At 41.5% G+C, this 24,910-nt stretch overlaps 3 protein-coding genes and 1 non-coding gene across 6 annotated transcripts in view; 1 reads left to right on the top strand and 3 right to left on the bottom strand.

Annotated features, from left to right (window-relative positions):
• The window catches only part of haus6 (HAUS augmin-like complex, subunit 6), a 7,653-nt gene extending 954 nt beyond the window's left edge, over positions 1-6,699 (bottom strand). Inside the window, exons 1-16 of the mRNA XM_049568718.1 lie at positions 6,240-6,699; positions 5,937-6,032; positions 5,771-5,849; positions 5,131-5,263; positions 4,883-5,027; positions 3,430-3,492; positions 3,292-3,349; positions 2,933-3,106; positions 2,596-2,792; positions 2,186-2,315; positions 1,651-1,753; positions 1,496-1,556; positions 931-1,072; positions 719-817; positions 398-530; positions 1-265 (exon numbers count right to left, since the gene is read on the bottom strand). The exon at positions 1-265 is cut by the window's left edge and continues 954 nt beyond it. Coding sequence (XP_049424675.1) covers positions 1-265; positions 398-530; positions 719-817; positions 931-1,072; positions 1,496-1,556; positions 1,651-1,753; positions 2,186-2,315; positions 2,596-2,792; positions 2,933-3,106; positions 3,292-3,349; positions 3,430-3,492; positions 4,883-5,027; positions 5,131-5,263; positions 5,771-5,849; positions 5,937-6,032; positions 6,240-6,382 — 2,021 coding nt within the window. The 5' untranslated portion in view covers positions 6,383-6,699. The remainder of the gene's footprint in view (positions 266-397; positions 531-718; positions 818-930; positions 1,073-1,495; positions 1,557-1,650; positions 1,754-2,185; positions 2,316-2,595; positions 2,793-2,932; positions 3,107-3,291; positions 3,350-3,429; positions 3,493-4,882; positions 5,028-5,130; positions 5,264-5,770; positions 5,850-5,936; positions 6,033-6,239) is intronic.
• Positions 1,260-1,390, bottom strand: LOC125884540 (small Cajal body-specific RNA 8). The gene has a single exon (XR_007448743.1). It is a non-coding gene; the product is annotated as a small Cajal body-specific RNA 8 (non-coding RNA).
• A 694-nt stretch (positions 6,700-7,393) lies between the features above and the next one.
• plaa (phospholipase A2-activating protein) lies at positions 7,394-12,777 on the bottom strand. Its single transcript, XM_049568719.1, has 14 exons — positions 12,545-12,777; positions 11,924-12,117; positions 11,683-11,783; positions 11,390-11,510; positions 10,801-10,968; positions 10,488-10,623; positions 10,116-10,285; positions 9,843-9,994; positions 9,536-9,755; positions 9,314-9,379; positions 9,159-9,230; positions 8,910-9,017; positions 8,205-8,375; positions 7,394-8,081 (listed from the first exon to the last, which is right to left on the bottom strand). The coding sequence occupies exons 1-14, from the start codon at positions 12,691-12,693 to the stop codon at positions 7,513-7,515; spliced, it is 2,397 nt and encodes a 798-aa protein (XP_049424676.1). The 5' UTR covers positions 12,694-12,777; the 3' UTR covers positions 7,394-7,512.
• A 1,462-nt stretch (positions 12,778-14,239) lies between these two features.
• Positions 14,240-22,909, top strand: zdhhc21 (zinc finger DHHC-type palmitoyltransferase 21). 3 transcript variants are annotated; one of them, XM_049568738.1, is made up of 8 exons: positions 14,240-14,336; positions 14,985-15,154; positions 15,261-15,359; positions 15,626-15,737; positions 16,125-16,263; positions 16,511-16,627; positions 17,911-17,954; positions 19,087-22,909. In XM_049568738.1, the coding sequence occupies exons 2-8, from the start codon at positions 15,001-15,003 to the stop codon at positions 19,217-19,219; spliced, it is 798 nt and encodes a 265-aa protein (XP_049424695.1). In that variant the 5' UTR covers positions 14,240-14,336; positions 14,985-15,000; the 3' UTR covers positions 19,220-22,909. The 3 variants fall into 3 exon arrangements, with proteins under 3 accessions (XP_049424695.1, XP_049424693.1, XP_049424694.1); XM_049568736.1 differs by having other exon boundaries at positions 14,250-14,336; positions 14,999-15,154; XM_049568737.1 differs by having other exon boundaries at positions 14,255-14,336; positions 14,996-15,154.
• Positions 22,910-24,910: the final 2,001 nt, after the last annotated feature.

The following is a 24,910-nucleotide window of genomic DNA, read 5'->3' on the forward strand; positions in this document are numbered from 1 at the left end:
CCGCTGATGCTGAAGGTGTCCAACAACAGAGAGGATTTGAGTGAGACTCCCTGCTGGCTGACAGGGGGGCTGCTGAGGCTTGTGACATGAGGGGTGATACTGCAGGAGTGACTGTGGGAGGGAGCATCAGGACTCAGCAACACATCATGCTCGCTGAGGGGGGTGAGCCGCCCTGTTATGCTGTCGTTGAACTTGGCTAACCGGCTGATTTTCTCGGCTCTGTCTTCCTCGACTGCCTTACGCCAGGAGTTCTTCACATCCAGAACTTAAGGGGGGAAAAAAACAAAAAAGAAATATATTTCAGTTTTAGACCTGGCTGGTTTTATGAGGCCACATTCTTTGGTCTCAATTCACCATAATGTAAGGCTGAGGGCACATGCAGCAGCTCATCACTTACTCAAGCTCTCAGGTGTACGTGGCAGCTGCTTTCTGGTAGAGAAGGGATCTCCTTGAAGAGTACCCAGAAGGCTATCCAAGTCCAGACCTTTGACCCTGCCTTCTGGGGGACTGGTTGTTACAGCATCTGCAAACTAACACACACCAACCCAATTTTTCCATCTTCTGTGGTCACGTAACACCTCAACCAAGGCTTAGAGATAGAAATGCAGCTTAAATAAGTGCTGGAAGGGCAGCTAAACTATTAAATAAACAGACAAAGACAGTATTCAGGATTCTAAGCTCCTAGATTGCAGCCTAGTTTTGAAAGTCATCACTGTACCTGATCAGCGAGGTTATCACATTCCATGTCCAATATCTGAGTCTTGGTTTTTGTGGGAGCCACCTTCTGATGAACAAGGGCTGTCTTCCTAACACTGGCCTAAACACCAAACACAGCTTTGTTCAGTACAATTTATCAGAAGAACTTGTGCACACAAAGTCAAAGGTGCAGTAATCCAATAAACAGGAGTTTAACTGAAATATAATACTAGCCTGAGGTGGTGGTTCTGATGGAGCCCTTAGAGGAGGAGGGGATGGTGTGTCGAATAACCAGTCGAGAGAGGTATTTGCCTTTGATGGCACGTGAGTGGTGACAACAGGACTTTCAGCCCGCTCAGCTGCTGCAGGGCAAGAGCTGTTTCGAAGACAAAAAGCTTGATTTGTTATTCAAAAACAGTTCGCACACAGTGTGAGCTCAGTTACAGTGAATGCAACACAGAAAGCATCTTAATGCTTTAAAAAAAAGAACTTTAAAGTCAGGCTCTTATTTCAGTAGCTTATAATGTAGACAAGACCATGAGGTTGGTTCGTAAAGAACTAACAAGTGTCTGCTCCGTATCTGTCCGTGGCGATTTCTCTCAATTCGCCGCGGTCATCAGAGAGCATGGATGCTGTAGGGAGGACTTGTGACGGACAGATCATTGCTCAGGACTGCCCAGGTATCTGCCTCCCATCAGAAACCAATACAAACGCACTTCGAATAATAAACGATGAACATGAGAAATGTCGATATAAGCTTACATTTCCCTTATGAGCTGTTGAACATGGATTACATTACCTCTTCAGCTGAGAACTAAGGGGAACACCGTCCTGTGGTTTACTCTCTGCAGGCTTCTCCTCTGGAAAATTGACAGAAGCATGATTAGAAACAAGAGTTGCAATAGACCCAAATGAATACATGGCTTGATACGTATGTAATCAGATTCTGCTCACCAAGAAGAGTTGCAGGGTACTGTGAGAAGACACTGCTTCTGTAGCTAGTGTCAGCTGCCGGTTCGAAAGACAGCGGAGCCATCGGTGAGAGGAAGCCGAGGGCCTAAAGAGAGCAAATTAAATATTAAATTTAAGAACACATAGCAGCAGACAGTAACGTGACAAATTATCCTCTCTTGTTCCTGTTTGTCAGATTGCTGTACTGTTCACACTAAACTTGTTGTCTATTAATCTGGAGCCATGAAGCCGTTGTGGTTTTCACACTACATTAGTGACTGGCAACACCCGGTCACAAGATCTTTCACCAGGGGCTCTCTTACTTAAAAAAAATAGCAAGTCAAAACATGACAAGGCATTTCAAGTCTTCAGGCTAATAACTTGCAGAAACACTGTGTGCAGTAAGTCACTTTCTAACTTCTCTCCCCCCTCGCTCTGTCACTTTCTCTCCCCCTCTCAAGCACACACAAAATGGAAAGTACACTGACTATATTGTGACTATAGTGAGCAAAGTTTAAAAATCCCAAGGACCACTCACCGGATCTTCATTTAGAAAAGAGACAAGGGGTGTGTCTTTCAAGGTATCCATCCACTTCCTGTCCCAGGCAGCCTCCAACTGTTTAATGGTACTCCTGAGCTCAGGAATTTCTTCTTTGGACATCCTCTGTCTAAGGGGAGAAAACAAGACGACAACGACGTTGATACACTCATAGTCAAGATCATCTGACATTCAGCTGGCAAGCAAATACTAAAGAGGCAATTCTTTCCAATGATTACAGAATGCTCCATTAACCAGTGCAGTTTCCACACTAAAAATAGTTGGGGGTTTACACAGATAGACCTCAGCAAAAAACATTAAGCTGCACATTTAAGAAAATCTAAAATTCAAATCCTTTAATTACAAAAAAAGAAAGTGCATGCTATAATGCCTGTGTGGGTAAATGATACCTGATGAGGTGGAGGTTCTGCAGCGCACGAGCCATCTGCTGACATTTCTCCTGCAGGTGCTCAGGACTGAGCTGAGGCTTGGGGGCGTCAGAGACCCGACAGTGCTCCTCCCTCAGGAGCTGCAGCGCATGGTTCATCAGCTCAAACACACACAGGAGGTTCAGCTGACCTGCCTCATACACATTTCCTGAGCTCAGCTGGAAAACATGCACATAAACCAGTTAATAAGTTAATAAGGTAAATTCACATACTGTATCAGTGCTTGGACGGAAAATGTGAATAAGAATCTTATGTGCTATGTATAAGAATTAACAGTCTGTATTATCTACACTCTCACCTGATGAGGAAGTTGTTCAATTCTCTCCAGCAGACTGCGAGGAATTTTGAGGACTCGATCCGTCCCATCCAGGATGTATTGATCTACATCCCCCTTCAAAACACTTTCCACTGCATGTTGCTCCTCTTTGATAGCTGACAGCATTTCATCAATGTCCGACCACAGGGCGCGCACCTTAAGAAAGCCAAAAACCTATGTGAGCTAAACACTTCTTAATACAAATCTTTCAGACACTCATCTTAATTTTAGTATTTCCCTACACAGGAAAGCTTCAGCACTGTTGTAATGCCTTAAAGCATAGGGAGTTCAAACCATGCCTTATATTCTGTATGCAGTTTTACAAACATAACATTACATACCCTTTTGGTCTTCTCAGCTGGAGAAGCTCCCTCCTGTGTGGAATCACTGCTGTGACGCCTGAAAATAGATAGATTAAACAAACTGGACTAACAACATTGAAGCTAGAAGTACTAACGAAACAAAAAAGGCACACATACTTGAGTAGCTCATCATACTTGGCACCCTCTGCTCTGATGTCTCTCATAGACTTCACCAGAAGCCTTCAAAAGAGAAAACAAAGGCAAACAGCTTAAAGAAAAAGAAAAGACCAATAGTAACAGTAGAAAACAAGTTAAAATGGCAAAACAAAATACCATAAAATAAACTCTTCCAAACTTCTACAATCATAATGTAACTGTCTGGGCACACAGTCTCAAAAGGCCTTTTTCACAGCAGACATCTGGCATGTGATAGCAGGAAAAGCACAGGTGCAATTGATACTGTGGGTGAGCTGGCTCCATGGCTCGGCTTACTGGGACACCTCATGGAACAGGGCCATCGTTAGCAACATTTGTTTCACCTGTGCTTTTCCTGGTATGACAAGTCAAATTGTCTAGGAGGCCGTTTACACGTACACGGTGATTTTGATAAACGGAGACATCTTCCTTCGTTTGTGCCCTTCGTTTACACGCAAACGGAGATTTCTCCTCTGAAAACGAGTCTTTCTAAAAACTCCGGCCAGAGTGGAGATTTTGGAAAACTCCGGTTGCGCGTTTGCATGTAAACTGAGATAAACGGAGTTATGGGCAGCCGACGTCACAGTATGCGCTGTAACTTGCGCCTGTGTCAAAAGTGCGACCTATGTTGCTATGGTGACAATGGATACATGGAAGGTCTGAGCTTCTCGTTACACTGCCACCTACAGGTTTGGCGTGCTCTTGTGTATATATACACGGGTAAGTGTAAACGAAGATCTTTTTGAAAACGGAGGCGGTGAAATGTCTGTTTATGAAAATAGCCGGCAACGTGTAAACGGCCTCTACAACAAGGAAACAGATTGCAAACACCTTCAGCAGCTGCCAACTGGCCTCTTTCACAATAGCTCTACCAATTAGTTAACAAGAAACAGGTGGGGCCTGAAATAAACGGCCAGTGGAACACAACTTAATGAATACAGTTTATGTTAAGTAGTCTCAAGTGACTACAAAAAAAAGTAATGATGAAAACATCTTCCCTCTTGGACAAATTAAGTATCATCCTAAATGGACTACTAGCATTTACTGCACCTCTTATGTTACAGGGTGAACAAAATATTACAATGAATAGATGTAGGCAATGCACAAAACTATATTTTCAACACTGTTGCTAATTCAGAATTTCGAAAAGAACAGTAAATTAAAACTTAAGATCACAAAAATGACTTTGTATTGAATTTCAAACAATTTTGTATTTCATTTACCACTGATATTGATTATATTTTATTATGTGTTGCATACGCAACACATTACATCACATACATAACTTCTGTTAATGACAGAGTTGCGCAAGTCACAGAGATTGGACTTCATTGGGTTTACTGTAGTGGTGAGGTAGAAAACGTCAGTCTACTGATGTAAATGAAATAACATCCAGCCCTGTCCAGGGTGTCAAGATGGACTACCAGGGACTTACTGCGCTCGTCTCTGATACTCATGAAGAAAACGGTCCTGCTCCACTCCAGCTTTCAAAAACCTGGTATTGATCAGGTTGAGTCTCTTCACTGCCATGTCCAGGGAGGAAGCGGGCATCGCTGCAGCCTCAGGAAACCAGCTGTCATCTGACAATGACAACATTGAAGGTTATTTGAGTCTTTTGAGTGCCAACTCCATGGAGCATTAAATTAAACAATGTGAAACAAAAAAAATTCTAACTAGACTTACCTGTCTTGAATGTCTTCATTTCTTGCACCATGACGTGATTGGCCAAATGAAGCATCAAGCTGATAAACTTGGGGCCTCCGGGTGAGAGGAACAAGGATGCTACCACTTTGGAGCCTGCATTTGCAGTTTCATCCTACACAGTTCAAAAACAGATGACTGTCATATTTGGAAAAAAAGTTCTGTTATGTCAGCTTATTACATAATTTAATGGCTCCTTTTTGAAGTTTGAACATTTGGTCAGTGATACAAAAAAAGAATCATGTACATAAAGTTGAAAATTTTCAACTTAATGCAAAATTCAACTAGAAAACCCAGAGACAACATGAGGGAGGAAGTGAGACATGAAGTTTATTGTTTACCTTCAGTAGACGACTGTTTTTATTTGTGGATTTATGTTTTTTTTTTTTTTTTTTAATGTTGTACTAAGTGTGTACACTGGTCTTTATGGTGAGTATGTAAAGAAAAGATGAGAGTGAGGAGAAAAGGAATGCCAGAAGGAATGATGCAACAAAGGTAGAGAGGATGGACAGGCACGATTCCCCATTTGTGAGGAAACAAATGGGGTATGTAATCTGTAATGTATCCACTATCTGGACAGATGAAGAAGATAAACATTACAGGTAAATATCCAGATTCTTACCATTACTTCTCGCAGCCATGCGCAGGTAACTTTGCGGAACTCGGCATCTGCTTTGTGGTTCAAAACAGGCCAGCAGTGCCTAAACAAAATACATATTCAATTGCTTGACACTGAATCCTTGGCACTTTATATATAAATTGCAATAGTTGTCTATGTATAACTTTACCTGTATGCCTCATTAAATCGTGACGGGTTGAGTTTCTCCAGCAGGAAATTAATCACTATGTAGAAGGCATCTTTGTTTGGCTTGTCGAACATATTCCTATTGGCCATACAACATTTATACGAGTTAGAATAAACCTGAACGTCAAGTGTACTGTGAATGACAACTTCAATGTAACGAAGTGAAAGCAGCCACATAGTAGAAGTCGTAATCTACTCTCAATAGGACAGAACTTTGAACAGCTTTGTTAGCTAACATCACACAGTATTAATATGTTAATGTTATCCACAGTAAAAGCATACTCACGGTCCCAGGTTGATGTGTTTCGCATTAATGTTGCTTTTGCCGGCGATTGACGACACTGCAGTGTCTGGTTGAAGTCCGAGCCCGAGAAGAGCAAACCACAGATACTTCCCATTCTTTTTCTGCAGCAATGCTGGGTTCGCCATTATTCCGAGATGGACTGAGCAGTGTGAGAGCGTCCGGTGGCGACTAGTCAAAGAGCCAGCCTGGCTAGCTAGCTTTAGCCGCTAGCTACAAAGTTCACTGCAGGCTAACTTATGCTAGCTTTCGAAGGTGTTTTGAGTTTGTCAACATACATTTAACAAACTGTTAGCAAATTAACAAACACTACAAATAAGCACTTAAGTTACAAGTATTATACGAGTAAGTCCAGATATACTGCGTTTAATATCACATTTGTACTAAATTCAACAAACTTGAGTCGGTTTTAGGAAAACGCAACACCCAAACAACAAACCGCCAATTTTTCCAACAACAACCCGGAAGTTATTAACAAATACTTCCGGTGGGTGAATGCGAAAGGAATGCATTTCAAACCGTCTGTATTTCAACTTTAACTATAACTAGCTCCATTTGTTGTGTTTTTTTTTTGTATAAGTCATGTCAAATAAGCAAGATATATCTAGTATCGTGTAGTAGATACAATGGTGACTCTTTTATTAAACGCTGGATAAGGCAAACTGGTTCTCTAGTATCCCATTAACAAGTGGAAAGCATTATAGGATATATATTCAGACACAAGAAGACCACCGTTACCAAGCTTAGACAATTTGAATTGTAAATAAAGCTCTTTCACCGAAGTCTACAGCTTAGCAGTGGACTTATTAACTCCTCGTAAGTAGCCATCTTGACTGTCAGGACATTCAGTAATCACAATATCTACATGTCTTTCACTACAGTTGTTTTCCCCCAGCCACATTTTGCATTTCAGATGCACTGTAATAATAGTTTATTGAGCATTATTACCCAAGTTAATGTGTAACATGGCAGTAGGAAATAAAATAAGACATGTTTAAAGGTGAGACATATACACTATTAATATTTCATAGACATTAGAAGCTGTTATTAGATGCATTCTTCCTATATTTACCCAACAAGTTAGTCAAGTGGCTTTGGAAAGGTGGTGCAGTAATAAAAACACAGGCTAAGCATCAGCAGAGATTTAATTTGTTCTTTTTTATTGTAGAACATACAAGTATTCAAGTCTCCACCACAACCGATTAAGCAGAACAGAGTGATAGTAAGAAACAAGTGCTTTTTTTCCTAATCATTCACATCATTGTAGTTCTTTTAAAACCAGCTGGCAACACTCGGCCACCTTCGATGGATCAGACACTGATGAGTACTTGGAAATCTGAGAGTTGACCCCCAGGGAGCGAGCCAGGTCCTGGGCTGTCTGGTCTGAGGCCACAGTGGTTCCCAAGGCCACCAGCAGCCTAAACACAGCCTCCTTGTCTTGTACCGTCTCCAGAGCTCTACTGGCCACGGACAGGCACTGGGCCTTGGCCTCAAGATCGGGTTGACTGTGCAGGCAGCCAGCGTAGTTAAGCACCAGAGTGGCCAGGGCAATGTGGATGTTCTTATTGCACACGGTGGCCAGGTCGGCAGCGCGTGATAGCACCGTTTCACGCTGGGCCATGAGGAGGGCTCGGCCGTGTCTGCCACTAAAGCAGTTGCACAGAGTCCGTAGCGCCAGCATCTGGTTGGCAGGACGCCCCTCAGGCCTCATCAGGCTCAACAGGTGGTTACACAGCTGGACTCCCTCGGCCTCTCCACAGAGGCTCTCGTTAACCTGTGGGTGGCGTACTGCCAGCCTCATAATGTCCAGGACAGGAAACACAATGTCTAAAGTCCAGTGGGAAGAAAATAAGAGTTTGGTTAATGAGCAGTAATAAACTGAAAAAACTTAAATAATAATCATCTTGCCAGAAACCATAAAGTCAACCCCAAAAAACATTGTTACTGTACCTTCAGGCCAGTGAGCGGCCTTCCACAGCAGGTTGATCTCTTGGATAGTTGGGGGAGACGCGGGGGAGTTAGGCTCAGACACAGAGCTCAGCAGCCTCTCAAGGCTTTCCAGAATTTCTTCAGACAGCTTGTGCTCTGAAGGGGCACCTCCATTCAGCTCCTTGATCTTGGCTGATGAGGAAAGAACAAATCATTGACCTGACACAGTAAGGAAGCTTTAATGAACCAGGGAAAAAGGCATTTTGGTACAATATCTTAATGACGTCACGCTTAAAACCCCTTAAATTTGGTATAAAATCTGAGGCCTTAATGAAAGTAAAATATTCATGACTAAATATGTGTCATAAAATCATCATTTAATAAGAGTTTAATGCTAAAAAAATGTTATTATGCTTCATTAGGACTGCAGTGATGTGGTCTGGTCAGATTTTATTGACAGTGACCAAACCATCCTCCAAACGGTCATAAGATTTTAATTCAAGCTGAATGACCTTCTTCAAACTGACCCCAACACACTTCAAATCAATGAGAAGAGCACAGAGATAAATATATAAATACACAAGTCTCTAGTGTGACATAATCGGGGCCTAAAGACACAGTTCAAATAGCCCAAAATACATTCATTACATTCTTAGAAATGTCTGTCATTGACAACTAACAAATGCAGACTACAGCCACATCATCAAACTCCTACTTGAAACTCACCAATGATCTGTGAGGAATTGGCTTGCTCAAAGGTCACACCATCAGTCTTGGGGAAGTAGATGTTGGTTGCTGTCTGTCTGAGGGCTGCCGAGGAGTAGGCACCTCCTCCTGCAGAGTAGGGAAGAGATCCAGTCAGTGAAACACTCAACATTCAAGGATTAAAAGCAGGAGAAATGTGTGCATGGGTCTACCACTGAACAGTTATACTGGGTTGTCAAAATTCAGAGGTTACTTCAGCAAGTGTCTCACCTGTGAAGGGATCTGCCACACCTCCAGGAGCGCTTGGGTTCGGACCTGACCCAGGGATGTAGCGACCGGAGCCTGTGGGGAGAAAAAACAGCTGTGAAAGGGACATTTCCAGTGACGTTCAGGTTGTGAAAAAACAACTGAGTAAATAATTGTACCTGTGAAGGGATCAGCTCCAAAGCCTGGCCGGTCATCAGAAGCCCCGGGGATATATCGAGCGCCTCCTGTCAGATGAACAGACAAAACACCTTTAGCAAAATATAGATTCAGTCTAACAATGTTGAAATACCGTGATGAAATTATTTGAAATATACAGTATGTTAGCACAAGACACTGACTGTTTCTAAAAGTAGAATAACAAGTATCTCTTTTGGCCTCACCAGTGAATGGGTCACCAGCAGCAGGCTGAGCTGGTCCCACCTCGTGTCCTTTAGTGTTCTCTATTATAAAATTGGCAACCTGGTCGAGGAACATGGGGCTGAGGTCATTCTTCTCCAAAAAGTTGTGCGCTGTCAGCCAGGGGTCGTCTGAGACGTTGTAAGGCAGCTTCATGGAAGGCCCTCCCTCATTCACGTCGATGGTGAAGACGTAGTCATATTCCTGAGGGGAGATCAGGAGTCATTCATGACTGCTCTCATGCAATCATGCATAGTTTGCCTTGTCAGTAAGCGAACAGCCTTGCCTTACCTTTCCTTCATACATCACGCTCTTGGAGGTCTGTTGGTTGGAGCCTCCGACCACGTCTCCAATTTTCATCCAGCGGCCATCATTGACACTCCACTGATATGCCTCCACCTTTTGTCCATCTTTTATCAGACGTGTCTGTCCATCACGATTCCCTGGAGGAAATCAGCAAAAAAAAATGATCAGGGTGAACTGTGCAATCTTGGTTTGTAGCAAAACCGCCAGATTTAGGGATTACATATGTGTGATAAAATAAATGTCAGTCTATTTTCTGACCAGGCTCATTAAGGTGTTCCCTTCCAGGCAGGTCCTCCATTTTGATGTCTCCAAGGTCGCCTGTCTTGGGGTCAATGGTGGCTTTGGATAGTTCATCCTCAAAAGCCTGCAAGTCCTCTGCACTTGCTATGCGGTCCTCAGCTTCCGTAAACACACGGATAATGCCATCACTGTGGGCAGAGGAGCAGCATCCGGGTTAGTCACAAACTACTTACTGAAAATCTCCATCATGTTCGGTGAAAGCAGGAGTGATGTCAGCAATGAGAGCACGAAACAGTAGCAGAAAAAGGCATCTAAATATTTGAGGTGTGGCATGATCAAGGAAAAGATTATGGAATGACCACACATTAGCATGACACATGCAGTTCTTACCTGGCCCCAATGACTATGTCACCATTGGGTAGAATACAGCAGCACCACACAGACTGAGCAGGCAGACGGATGGTTTGAGAGCACTCTCCCTGCCTCCATATCCTCAAAGTCCTGTCCTCCCCTGTGCTAATGAAATCTAAAAGGAAAAGCATCAGTCTAAGGTCAGTGTGAGCCAGCTACCATCTTACGGCAGGAAAACAAATGGATGCCGGTTCAATAAATGACCAGGCAGCAGCAGATCGTTAGGCACACATTACAAGTCTACCAGTGTGCTCTTTCATAGACATTTAAATATCAATATAAATGAACAAACCTTGGCTATTGGGGAAGACAGCTATGCTGTAGATGTAGTTTGTGTGGCTGTAATAGACCTGTACGCATTCGCCTGTCACTAGCCACCTTCTGATACTAGTATCATTGCTGCAAGAGAAGAACTCAGTGTTGCTGATCACTGCTAGCCCCCTTACACAGTCCTCATGACCTAAAATGGAAGAAAACAGGTTGAGTTGTAATTAGGAATTTTAAATATAATGGACCCCCAGGCAAGTGTTTTTAATTATCATGGTGGAATAGATGAACATCATTATCCAAGATAATTATGCCATTAACTATTTGAAAATTTTGATCTGACAGTGTCATCCATTTGTTCAATTTCATCCTATTCCACAGGTTTTACTGGCTAAAATCATTTAAAAAGTATTGAAGGTAAAAAAAAAAAGCTTACAACAACCATATTCAAACAAAGGCAAATTTGAAACACTTTAGCTGGGGCACTCATTTAAACCCTGAGCCAACAATTCTACTTATGAACAGCCACAGTTACACTTTTACTTGTATAGAGCTAATTAAAAAACAGACAAAAACTATTTGTTTACTTATGTCAACCACCTGCAAACTCTCACCTGTAAACGTCTTCTCACAGCGTCCAGCTTTCCAAAGCTTTATGGTCTTATCTGCTGATCCAGACAGCATAAGGCCTTGTTCTGGTAAGATGACCACTGCCCACACTGCTGCAGAGTGTCCCTGTAGCAAAATTAACAAGCAGAGATTTTCCTCTGTCACAACAACCTTAGATATTTTTGCTTGTTATAGTTGCATAGATGAAATCAGATGAAATGACAGTATCTGACAAATTTGCCTTTTCAGGAAAACCCAAAGAGACATTCAGAGTAACATCCCACAAATGTCAGCGTACCTGCAAGGTCATCATGCACTTCTCATTGAGCCAGACTTTGGCTGTGGTGTCCCAGGAGCCGCTCAAAAGTGTCCCAAACTTCCCAGAAGACAGGGTGCAAACTGTAGGGATTAAACGTTAAAATGCTGGGGCCACATACACAGCTCTGAGATGCTTGACATAATGGGAAATTATAGCAGAGCAAATTAGATGCTTATTGAAATGTAATTATCCAGAAAGTGTACAGTGAGGCACAACTCACCTGTGTTTTTGTGGCCCGTGAGTGTGAATAGGGGCTTAGATTGGTCCATTGTGAAAACGCATATGTTGTTATCATTTCCCCCTGTGGCGATAAGTCCTCGGGGATATGTTTCACTGGGTGCGATAATGCATACACAAGATACGAAATTGGAGTGTCCAGACATGCTGTGCATCTCTGTGAAGCCTTTGTCTGGGCTGTCAAGAGAAGGGATGAGAGAGCAAAGACGTGTAGTGGACGGGGTTAGTTGTGTGGGAACAAGTGGTTGACAAGTGTGTGGCTGATAATTATAAGAGAAGTCAGGAAATTCACTAACAGACAAAAGATAAAATACCAATCAAAATCTGTCGAGCTCTAGAAAGTGCTCGACTATCCGCGCTGTGTGTATTGGCGATTACAGTTGAATGAATGACAAAGCTAATTTGAGTAAACGTTAGCAAACGGCATGGAAGCTAACTTAGCCAACGTTACATACGTTACCGACGTTAATGCTATTGAGTAAATTTGCTGAGATTTGACTTAACTTGTCACTTTTATGGGTCGTGGCACCTTTCCTGACAACAGATTTACTTCTAAAACTGATATAAATTCCACCAAACCATGTACAATGCTAATACTAGCTACCTTGAGTTTGGAACCCAGACTCTTCCGGTTCGGTCTCTGGACACCGACACAAAAGCTCCCTCTGGAAAAACAGCATTTGTGAGTCCCCTGACGTCCATTTCGTGACCCGGGATGGAGCATCTTAGTTTGTATGAGTTAGACGATGCCATTTTGCCCGACAACACAATTAAACTATCACACTGGTGCTGAGCTAAGCGGCGTTGCTGTCAACAAACACCGGCCGCTAAAGCTAGCGGAAGCTGAATCGCGTCACTTCCATGTTACGTCAGTGAATTAACCGTCCGTTTAATTTTATTAAAATAAAACAAATAATAATAATAATATAGTACGTTGTGATACATATTAAGCATTAAACTCTACAAATTAAATTTGATAATACAATTTAAAAATCAAAGAAGTCAACGAAGCAAGCTGCCTCTACATGTAGTAATCATATTTCACCAGAGGGCGGCAGCAGACTGTTTTCCCCGTTGGCCGCTGGTGCACTGCGCTCCAAACGAGTCCACCGCCCACCTGTCCTCAAGCGCTGCATCAAGCTGCCGTAGTGTACCGAGGTAGAAAAGGAAACATGGATGTTGTTCAAATAAAAGCCACAAGGGGTGTACAGTCAAATCAGAAGCCAAGCATTCGTCAACTTCCACCGAAGGAGTTCACTTTTTTCTCTGAAGAATTTGGACATCTGGAGCAATCACCATTTTATCAATCAGTAAATGTCATGGACATAATCATAAATATTTGCTCCTCTGCACTCAGATCTGACACTATACAAAGATATTTATAAGCAATCATATCTATCAATCAATCATACCAGTAACCTGTCTGTGTCATTAAACATATTGTATATACTGGTTACACCAATTTGTCCCTTACTGTTAGCTACTTTTGTTATATTTTGCACCTTACTGTTATCTAGTTTATATTTGGTGCATATTTGCTATATATTGTATTTTCTACTTGCTTGCTTTTCTGCTTTGTTATTTTAGTCCTTGCATATTACACACTTTGTATCTGCACTCCTCTAACTTTGTATTGACACTGCTGCACAGCAACTTCCCTCAGGATGAATAAAGTTATAGCTTATCTTATCTTATCTTATACTTTATTAATCATTGTTGTTGTTTTTCATCAAAACTCAATTGTCCGAGGGGGAAATTATGTTACTGTAGCAGCCAGTACACCACAAAAGGCAACATAAGGAAACTCACAGAGGTAAATAAGAAAGTAAGTGTAATGAAAAATACTATTAGATGGAGAAACATAACTAAAACAGAGAGCATGTTACATAGTTTTGCAGCAGGATGCTTAATTGTAATGCACATAGACTACAGTAGGACTGTACTAAAGCAATAAATATTCCAAAAATCTATATAGGCTATATCTTAATTTTCTGAGAAGCCAAAAGCAGTGAATTGTGGACACATTTGCTTCAAAAGTGATTGCTTGAAAGATTAATCAGTTATCAATGATCATACTTGGTGCTCATTTATTTTCTGTGAACTAACTAATCCTTTATAGTGTTTATTTTTGGTAGTTTCTTTATAGAAAGAAAATTAAAACACTTTCAAATCAACTAAAAATAAGATGTACATAATACAGAGAGCTTTTTCTTCTTATTAAATATGTGTGTATGCATCATTAGCATCACTTTTATTTTGTAAACCCAGGTCAACCGGAAGTGCTTTTTATGTACTGCAGGTATCGAGGAGGTAGCTCCTGTCCAGCCCACAGAGGCTCGGATGAGGAAGTAGCTAGTTTCACTGGTCCGTGCGCTGAATAGGACAGCAACAAAAAAGTATGTATCTTTTCATTTTCACCTAGGAAACCATTACTGGCGCTAAACATGTTGAATTATATAAATTGTATATTAACACGGGGGTGAATTAAATAACGTTAGCCCGCTGGTGCTAGCTAACAGTGAGGCTATACAGCCAAGCCCATCGCGGCTGTCAGTGGTTTCAGGAGCATGAGTGATGGAGCAGGCGAGGCTTTGTAATAACAAAGGTTTAAACGCAGAGCAGGAGGTTTATGTGGGTGCTTGTGTTTATTTAGGCTGGGTTAGCTCAGCAGGTGATGCTAATATAGAAAATGTGTGTTAGTGTTGTAATTTAAGGCTGGGCTTGTTTATGTACACCTGCTTTATAGCACAGTAGTAGGCCTGTGTTGAGGTTTATTCTGCTCTTCCCAGTACATGGCTTCTCAGTCATATTATGTTGATGTTCATCAGTCATCTCTACATAATAACTGCCATGTAACTCTGTTTTTGGCAAAGAGCCACAGCTATGTGCTGCAAACATGGTGGGTGATGGTATCACAGCCTAAGATAGGAATCACAGTAAAACATGTATGTCAGGCTTTTTCACTGTGTGTGTGAGAGAGAGCCAGCTTATGTCTCTTGCTTGGAGATGATTTGTATCTGTCAGCGTGATGGTGTACACTGTAGGTCTCCCCCAGCAGCCATGAAGCTTCGACTGCACTGTGTGGTGGACCCCATGGGCTGGCTGTGTATCAGCATGGTGTTTGGGATCTGGCTCTACAACTCTTTCTTTATCCCGAAACTGGTTCTACATCCACATTACAATGAGGGACACATCCCGTGGGCCATTGTTGTTTGTGAGTATCCTGGTTCCCAAATAACACTTCTCATCTTGTGGGGAGGGAACACTGAAAAAGGGCTGTATACAGAAGATCACATGCAAACTTTGCGTGTTCCCCACAGGTTATTACATAGCATCAGCGCTCTGCATAGCGGCCCTATTCAGAGCCTCCACAGCAGATCCTGGCCGTCTTCCTGTGGACCCCCACATACCTCACTCTGGTATGTGCTCGTTCAACTGTTTATCCATAAATCTTTATACCTGTAAATAACTGAACATAGTCAATGCAACATTTTCATTCTCTACCACTTGTGTTCCTCTTATTACATAAGTGGAGCTGATTTATTGCAGCTAATGTCCATGTGAAATTAAAATCAGTAAATACGTCTAGGTCTGAATATATTATTACTGTGTCACTATGTCTGCTGCCATTGCCAACACTATCTGTAACAACCAATCAACTACTCATTGTGTTTTTATGTCACAGAGCGAGAGCACTGGGAGTTGTGCAATAAGTGCAACTTAATGAGGCCCAAAAGGTCGCACCACTGCAGTCGTTGTGGTCATTGTGTACGCAGAATGGACCACCACTGCCCTTGGTAAGGATACACACACACTTGCATATTAGATACCTATTGAAAACAGTGTTATAAAGTAGAAATAAATAGAAAGACAACAGACTTAAACACTGCTGATGTGATGCATGTATTAAATGGCAGTGTAACAGATTGTATAGCTGTATAATAATCGTAGTACAAGGTCCTAGACATTTTTCAGAGCCACACACATTTGTATGCCAGTATGTCAGAAAAATGTTGAGCTGCATTTTATGTATATTTTCAATTTTGTTTGTAGTTACCATGATTAATTGTATATCAAGCTTTCCAGGTTTTGCTGCAAATATAATTCCTGGAAAACTTCTTTTACCATGAATATTGATAAAAAGATATAAGGTAGTATCTTAAATCCTGTGTATTTCCCTCCAGGATCAATAACTGTGTGGGAGAAGACAACCACTGGCTCTTCCTGCAGCTCTGTTTCTACACTCAGGTCCTCAGTTTGTTCACCCTGGTGCTGGATTTCTGCCAGTACTATTACTTCCAGCCACTGACAGGACTAGACCAGGTACATGCTACAGGGATATAAATGATATACTCAGTTGACAGAAACATGTTTGAGAGCTTTCCGACTGCATTTCAGGCATGCACGTGCAGCGGTTTGAACTCTAGCTGTATTCACTGTGCTATGTGACTGTGCTAAATACTTCTATCAGCTATAACACAAGCACAAATCTAAAAGGTAATTTTTCACCAATACAGAGCTTTAAGGTTATAAAACAAGAGGGTTTTCTGTTTTTTTTTTTTCCTGCCAGGAGAAGTTTACAACACGCCATGAACTGGCTCTGCTGCGGGTCTCGGCGCTCATGGGTTTGGTCATGTTTGGTGGCATGAGTAGCTTGTTTTACACTCAGATGACAGGCATCCTCTCTGTGAGTACTCATTAAAGACTCATTATATTCTTTCAAATGACATTTACTGCTGTAATAATGCTAATGCAATTATGTCTTCCGTTAAGAGACTGCAGCAAAATTTCCAAGCTAATGTGACTGTTTAGTGTCACTTTGTAAGATCTGAAAAATAAGCATGATGGTGCTTGTTTGTCTTATTAGAGGCAAGTTCTGTTGAAGAACAATCGAGCAAACGACGGAGCAGCACACAAAGCCACAGACAAATCACGCAGTACACAAAAATAAAACAATCATTGTCAGTAATGGAGGGATCAATGGAAAAGAAAAGAGAGAAAGTCTGGGATCAGGCTGCTGGGGCATGCAAGTGTTTGTACATCCTGTCAGTGACAACATTTTGCTGCTAGATAGTTGGTGACATCATTTTGATACAAAGAAGAAAGTGGATTCTCTTACACTCATCACACTTATCACCTCTGCAATGATTTCTTAAAAAAGTAGCAACACTTCCATTACAAGGACCTTTCTCTAGACATACTGAGCAATCATAAAGTGACACAGTGCTTAAATACAGCCTGTAATTACATGGTAGTCCACATCTGTGTCGGCTGTCTCTCCACAAAATCACTTCTCAAGATACCCTCCACTATTTGAGCATACAACAGAGGTTGATGCACATTCAGAGTCCCTCTGATACCACTGAAAGTACATTTTTTCAAGTTAATGGCAATGCAATACAATGCCTGTCCCATAACCCTAGATTCATCCATATAAATACACAGAAACATAGACACCAAAACACATTTTCATCAAGCACATAAGATAACAGCAGGCTAAACAGTAGACTTAAATATAGGCTCACAGAGGTGTAGGCTCAAATCAAAATCAAAACAGTCTGATAGAAAGGTTTCTTTGAAATTTGATCTTCAGGGGATTTGATTTCCTGCACCACAAAGTACACAAAGCAATTGGTGTATGTGTTGCCTTCCACTCATCATTTTATTACGAGCCAGAGTAATCTACAAGCTTTCATCAAGCATTTTGGCAGAGCTGTAATGTTAGAAATGTCTGTACTTAGCCTCCATAATGAGGTGGCATACAGCAAGCTGTTAGGTAGAGAAAAGCGTACCACAGATGGACGTGTCTGCAAAAACTCCAGATAACCTACAGTGTAGAGAAGCTGATTAATGCCGCTAATGGCTGATCATGTGACACTTTAGTCGAGGTCACAAATCATTATGATGAAGCTTATTTTGGTAAATGATGCAATAACTTTGTATTGTCATCTCCTTTCCTCCCCCTCACAGGATACTACCACCATTGAGAAAATGGCTCAGTTCTCAAATGAAATGTGAGTCTGTTTAACTCTGTCTGTCCTAGTCTGGCATTATTGAAATGTGGATTATGGAAATGTGATTATTTGATTTGTGCTCTAAGTTAAGATCACGTTGAGGGAATAGCGCAACATTTTTGGAAATAAACTTAACGATGCCGAGAGTCAGCAGCCACTTAGCCTAGCTTAGCATAAGGACTGGAAACGTGGGAAAACAAAAGGTTACAAAGTCCACCTAAAATTCCATATCTTGTTTGTTAAATCCACTGAAAAGTTTATAAGCAACAACTTGTGGTTTTTAAGTGGGGTTATGTGCTGAGCTACTTCCTAGCTGGGCGCAGTGACTTCCTGGAGTTTTGTCATCATCATGAGATCTTGAGGTTGTCAGGAAACCACAATGGTTTTCTCATTTGAACTCTGACAACGTTTTGAGGATAAGGTCCTGGCATCGTTCAGAGTTTCGATTTCACACATGTAGCACGCAACAGGAGACTGTCCGTGTCAGAAGCGTTCTCGCAAATGCTCCATTTGGTTTAGGCGGCAGGAGGCGGCTAGGTAGAGCATGCAGGAGGCAAGACACGACGCGGATTACATCACGCCAGCTTAGCCATCTTGTATTGTGGTCATAAACAACAGAGCCTCTAGCCGTTCCTTGAATTTGTATGTTGATTTTGGCATCGGCCCTCATCCTCTGTTGTTTGTTTGATAGAAGGATAGAAACGTCATCAACATGCCTGTTCGCTCGCTGTGAATTCTCCAGACGATCATCTGCTTCATTCATACATGGGCTCAATCAGACATTACATGAATTTTGGATTAGGGAGGTGGCAGGATTAAGTCTGTTTAACGTCTAATCCAACTGATTCGGACATTTGTGTCACATACATCTTCTCCGGGTCATGTCTAGATAAGTTCAGGTTCGCCATGTATGTGTGAAAGAGGTTCAAGAGAGACTCCAAAGGAGAATGTAATGTGTAAATTCGTGAGCTTTAACCTCTGGACAAAGTAAGGCTAGCTGTCTCCCCTGTTTACAGTCTTTATGCTAAGCTAAGCTAACCGGCTGCTAGCTCTAGCTTCAGCTTGAATAGAGACATGAAGGTGGTATCACTCTCACTTACTTTAAACGTGAAGGTCTTTTTCTTCTTTTTAGATATGGCTCAAAGAAAGCATGGCAGTGGGCGCTAGCTGAAGTTTGCGGCACTCGCTGGAAACTCCTGTGGCTCATCCCGCTCCGAAGCAGGCAGCCGATCCAAGCCAGCCACCACTTCCGCACCCACGTGTAGGCTGGTGACACTACAGTACCTCCTGCCTGCACAGATGGTAGGGGCTGCCATGATGAAACACTGTATACACACTTAAGAATCCATCTGCTCGCCTTCACCGTCCTCTTTTGTGCTATGGGAGCTGGGCAGCAGTCTTGGTTTGTGGATACTGTAAGCTTTTTTTTTTTTTCTTTTTCTTTTTTTTTTTTTTTTGCCTTTCTCTACAAGGCCCAGACTGGCAGTAAACAGGGTCAAGAAACACCTAAGGGAGTGATGGGAAAATGTTGCTTTTTTACTCACTGTGACTGCTACTTTCAGCATTTGGAAACCACTTTTAATGGCTAATTGAATCGGAAGGATGGAAGTCTTCACCTGAAAACGGCGAAAGGGACCCCTCTCAGGTTACATTAACAAAGAGCCTTCACTACTGACCTTTAATCAGCTCCAGGCAGATCCAGTGTATCTATCAGAAAGGCATTTTTTGTATAAAGTTTGTGCCTTGTTTCTTTTACATATGTCTTTTTTTGTCATGCATGAGCAGTGTTTATGTGTTTATGTTTTCTGGTTGGTGATCCTCCAGTTTGGAGTATTCTTGTGATTAGTGAAGGGATCTGTTGTCAACTGCATTCCTTTAAATGGTGAGCATTTGATGATTCATGAATGTTTTACTCCGTTGTTCTATGAACGTTTTATCTATGAAGTGATGTTTTATGAAGCACGGCCACAGAACAAAGTTCACAACTTGAATACTGATATGTAATACTTTTATGACACATGACCAGCAGGGTATGAAGATGTGTAATAGAAAGAAGACAGTTAACACTTCACCATGCTGTGGTAAAAATCAAAAATCAGAAACAAGTTTGTATTATCAATCTAAGGCTGTATATGTTGTAATCAAACCTGCTGTACATTCAAGTTGTTTCTCTGAGTACAAAAAATTCAACATCAAGTTTAGTATGACCTGATCACGAACTGTTGTGAAGCTCCTATTGAAGACGTTGAGTGTCACATACTATGCTCAAGATAACTTAAATCATTATGGGAAATACAGTTTTTGGCTTTCTCGCCAGTGGCGCCCCCAAGGGGTGGACCATGGCCTCCCTAATACAGTTGCTGCCCCCCCAGTGATATTACTGTCTCTCAGATACTGTGGTGTGTTCAGGAAGAAGTATCTTGTGAAACCAGCCAACCCAAGGCATCCATTGGTACCGGGCATGTGGGCATAGCTTGTCAGGAAAAGGCTAAAAAAAAATGCTCCAAAGGTAGGCTAAATTTTGGTGAAGGAACAAATGGCATGGCCTTTTCAAAGGGGTCCCTCAAACTGTCACCTGAAGATATCTGAATGAAAATGGGTTTTATGGGTACCCGCTAATCTCCCCTTAACTTGAGGTTTGTTCCCAGTAAATGTCCTTTTCCTTACAATCAATGTACTCCTTCAAATTAAAGTTGTACATGTCTTATTGAGGAAAAGGAAAACCAGCCATTTGGAAGAACAATGAATCGCTTAACATGTGTCCAAACATAACACATTAGGGCCCCAATCACACAGAAAGCATTTTAGTAGCTGGAGGTGGCTTTTTGTAATTGTTTTTAATGAGAATGGAACCTTTTGCTTGCGGTTTCTGTGTTCTAGGCACTTAGCGTTTTTGCCACAGCGCTCTGAACTTCAGCTCAGAGCAGAAAAGCACCCCGCGTCATCTCTTTTTCGTCATCTTTTTTTCCCATAGTCTAATAGGATGGTTTGAGAGGCGGGCCTTTTGTGGTGGTCACGACAACAAGTTTACAGTTGGTAAACAATGGAGGAGAAACTGGTGATAGCAGTTGCTGGACACCCAAAGCTATATGACCCTATGTTAGACATCGGGTTGTCAGACTGCCCCTGAGTCATCCTAAAATATGCCTGGAAATGGCTATCATCGAGGTGAAGCCCATGGACCAACTGATGGTACTCCCCGTGATCCACCCTCTTTATTTTGGTGTGCCACCACAAGATTTTAAGTGAACACAGCTATGAAAAATTTCTGGGGCCGCCACTGTTTCGTGTCAACAGTAAGATGAGAGGAACGATGCTGACTTGCCAGAAAGTGATATCGATCTTCTCATCTAATTCTAGCCAAGAAAGCTAATTCCTGTAATCCCCAAAATACAGAACTGTTCCTTTAAATCAGTCTGTTTAGCATAAGTCTGCTCTGTCAACCATAGCACTTACAATGCATCGGCACAAATCACTTTGGAACACGACTTTAATTTTATTATTCTTGAAAATATAATTTGTGATTTATATTTAGCATTTTAGTGCTGTATCTGTCATAGTTAGGTCTTAAATGTGTCTGATATAGTGGCTTTATAAATGCGTATCTTTATCAGTAATATAAGAACTAGCAGATTAGCTATGTCGTGACAGTACAGCTAGTTAAAGGTTGACACAACTCTGATTTATTTATAGTGGTTTTGCTGTATTGCTATGGTACTGTTTAGAGATTTTATCGAATTCTTTCACGGGATACTTAAGGAGGAAATGATTCAGTGCATAATAATACTGGCATAGCGTGGTTGTCATCGTCTATAATACTTGGCAATCCCATAGCTAAACCTGTACGTAAACAAAGCTTGCCATGTGTGGGAAATATAACAATATCAAAGTAGTTTAAGTGCCTTTCTAGGTCTTCTTTTTACTCTCACGGTACATCATCAATATGTTGGTCTCCATAGAAACCAAAGACCTGGGGAAATGTTGCAATAGTCAGAAAGCATTCAGTAAATGCATGTTTCACCAAATTTCTGAAGGTAGCGGTTCAATATTATGCACTGATTTTCACACGAGCACACTGCATCAACTGCATCAGTGGTACTCTTGAAAGTCTCCACTTAGAGTTATTGTGTTTAATGTGTATCTGTTTTATTCATATCTTAAATCACATCGGTCGCATCTGCATGAGTGTGTGTTGATTGAACTTTGCTCAGTGGTTTTTATAACTCAGATTCAGGTTCTTGGATGTTTGTGTGAATTATTAATGTTTTTATGTTTTGGTTTGTTTGGTGGTGAGATCATTGGTGGGCAGATCTGTGTGACTGACATTAAATACGGGGGCACTGATAGATTATATTCACTTTCTTTTACAAGTAATTTTTGAAAGCAATAAGCATTGTGTATGAGTAAAGCCATCCAAGTTGTTACAACAGTAGTGAAAATCTGATATGTATTGTGAAGTATGTAAACTCGAAGGATGAGTTTCACTTGTTACTCACTTACCAGTGATTACCTGACTTAAACATGTGTCAATACTTCAGTAACTTTAGAGAGGATTAATACTACTGTAGCTGCTGTGTATAGTTTTCCAGTAAATCTTCAATGAACAATATGCCTCAACACCTCATGTTGTCAGAAACAACAACAGACAGGCTACAGAGAGTTTGATTTAACAACAAGAGCTGCAGGAGTCTGAGGTGTGAGCACCTCACAGCAGTCATCTGGTGTCCCCCAGGGCTCTCAGCTTGGATCTGTGCAGTTTTGTTCACATTGTTCATTTGCTGTTTTTGGAATTTGTTTTCAAGCTTTTTTTATCATTATTTTTATTCAGACCTCAAACACTGGAGCAGTTACGTTTTGTGAATTAAATTATACACCATAAATATGTTATCCATTTCTTTATGTCTAGAAAGCCTATAAAAATGTTAGAGAACTGTATTGTGGTTATATAAAATATATATAGGTATTCATATTCTAATAAATTAGATTCTGGATAAGTTTGAGCTGATTCTTGTTTTTCTGATTCTGATTTCTCCTTTTTCAACTTGCTGTTTAACAACTAAGTTTTTTGCTGCAGCTGAAGATTTTATTTTACTATCATTAAAAAACGGGAAATTAGTATACCACATGATGTCAGTGTCTGCAAGGTCTTCAGCTCCCACCTCTGGATGAATTTTCGTCAGGGACATGGAATCTGAGTGGGCCATGTTGATAAAAGTTGTAGTCAGAAGGTTGTCAATGCCTGTCACGAAGGAGGCTGTCAGGCTGAGAAAGAAGTCTTTCTGGCTTGTTTGGCCCAGGGGTCTTCTGAAGCAGCCAACAGGCACCAGTTTGCCAGAAGAGCTGCAGCTGTGGCGGTCACCAAAGCAAAAACCCAGGTGTGGGAGGAGTGATGGGAGGCTATGGATAAAGACTCAGTTGGCCTCAAGAAAGTTCTGGCAAACCATAATACACCTCAGGAAAGGACAGCAGGGCATGTCTCAGGCTGCATTCAGCAGAGGAGAACTGGACTGGGGATATCTTAGAGAGGTGGAAACACTTTAAGGAACTCCTGAACCCGGCCATCACATCCTCCATGGAATCTGAGCACAAAGGGGAACTCTCGTCCATACCCCTGGCAAGTCAAAAACCTCCTTGGTGGCAAGGCACCAGGTGTGGATGAGATTCACCCTGATTTGCTGAAGGCTCTGGATATTGTTGGACTGTCTTGGCTAGTATTCAGTATCGCATGGAGGTCAGGTACAGTACCTGTAGAGTGGCAGACCAAGGTGGTTGTTCCCATTTAGAAAACAAACAAAAAAAAAGATTAGTATGCCTCTTAGGTGCTTCCCGTTAAAGGTTTTCCAGGCATGTCCAACTGGTAGGAGGCCCCGGGGCAGACCCAGAACATGCTGGAGGGATAATATATCTCATCTGGCCTAGGAATGCTTCTGGATCCCCCAGGAGGAGCTGGAAATTGTTGCTGGATAGAGGGACTGTCTGGAGTACTTCGCTCAGCCTGCTGCCCCCAAGACCACCAGTTGAGCGAATGAAAAAGGATGGATGGATGGATGGATGGATGATATCAGTATTTTCAGAAAGAACATTTATACTAGCTTGGAAGGCTAAGTAGACCTTTATCTTGTTTTCTATGGCACACCAAAAATGACAAAACATAACAAAATAAAAAACAAAAAATAACAGAATACAATATTAAATAATACTGTTTGTTAAATAATTCAAATGTAGTGTAAACATAAGCAAACTATATACTTTTAGCTTTATACCTTCGTCCAACTAGTTACCAATTAAAAAGATATCATGCAGTTGAGAGGCTGTGTGGCTAATGTTAGCTAGCATAACTGTAAACTTTGAGCAACTGCCTTTTCAGCTAGCTGCCTTGCTGAAACTTATTTTCATCATAAAACTACACCAGTCCGTTCAGGTATTGTTAACCATTCATGTACTGCACTGCATACTGCTGTAGTGCCATTGTTTAAACTCTTGTAACAGTAGCTAAAGCATTTTAGCCGGACAGCTAATATTAACAGTGTTAGCTAACTAATGCTACTCAGTTAACAGACAACTGGCATCTTCATAACATTATCCTCATCCTCAAACAAGTGAATCATGGGTGCAGATCCCAGGGGGGATGGGGGGACATGTCCCCCCCAAATTCTGAAAAACACAAATTGTCCCCCCCAATTCTAAATAGCTTAAATGATTGAAATTGAACAAATGTATACAGTAGTCCTATATACTGAGAGAAAGATGATGATGAGAAGAAGATGAGAGAAATGGGAATCCGTGAGAGGCGAGAGATGAGAACGTGAGTGGACATAACATGCCTGAGACCCTGAAACTAGAAGTAGCATTAACTAACAGCGAAGCAGTGAAAAGGAAGGTGATGGCTGGTTCCATGTACTACTGACTGTTTAAGAGAAATAAACAGTAAAGGTAAGCATATGATTCTCTTTGTA

This window comes from Epinephelus fuscoguttatus, linkage group LG23 (assembly GCF_011397635.1).
Source record: "Epinephelus fuscoguttatus linkage group LG23, E.fuscoguttatus.final_Chr_v1".
Classification (NCBI taxonomy): Eukaryota; Metazoa; Chordata; class Actinopteri; order Perciformes; family Serranidae; genus Epinephelus; species Epinephelus fuscoguttatus.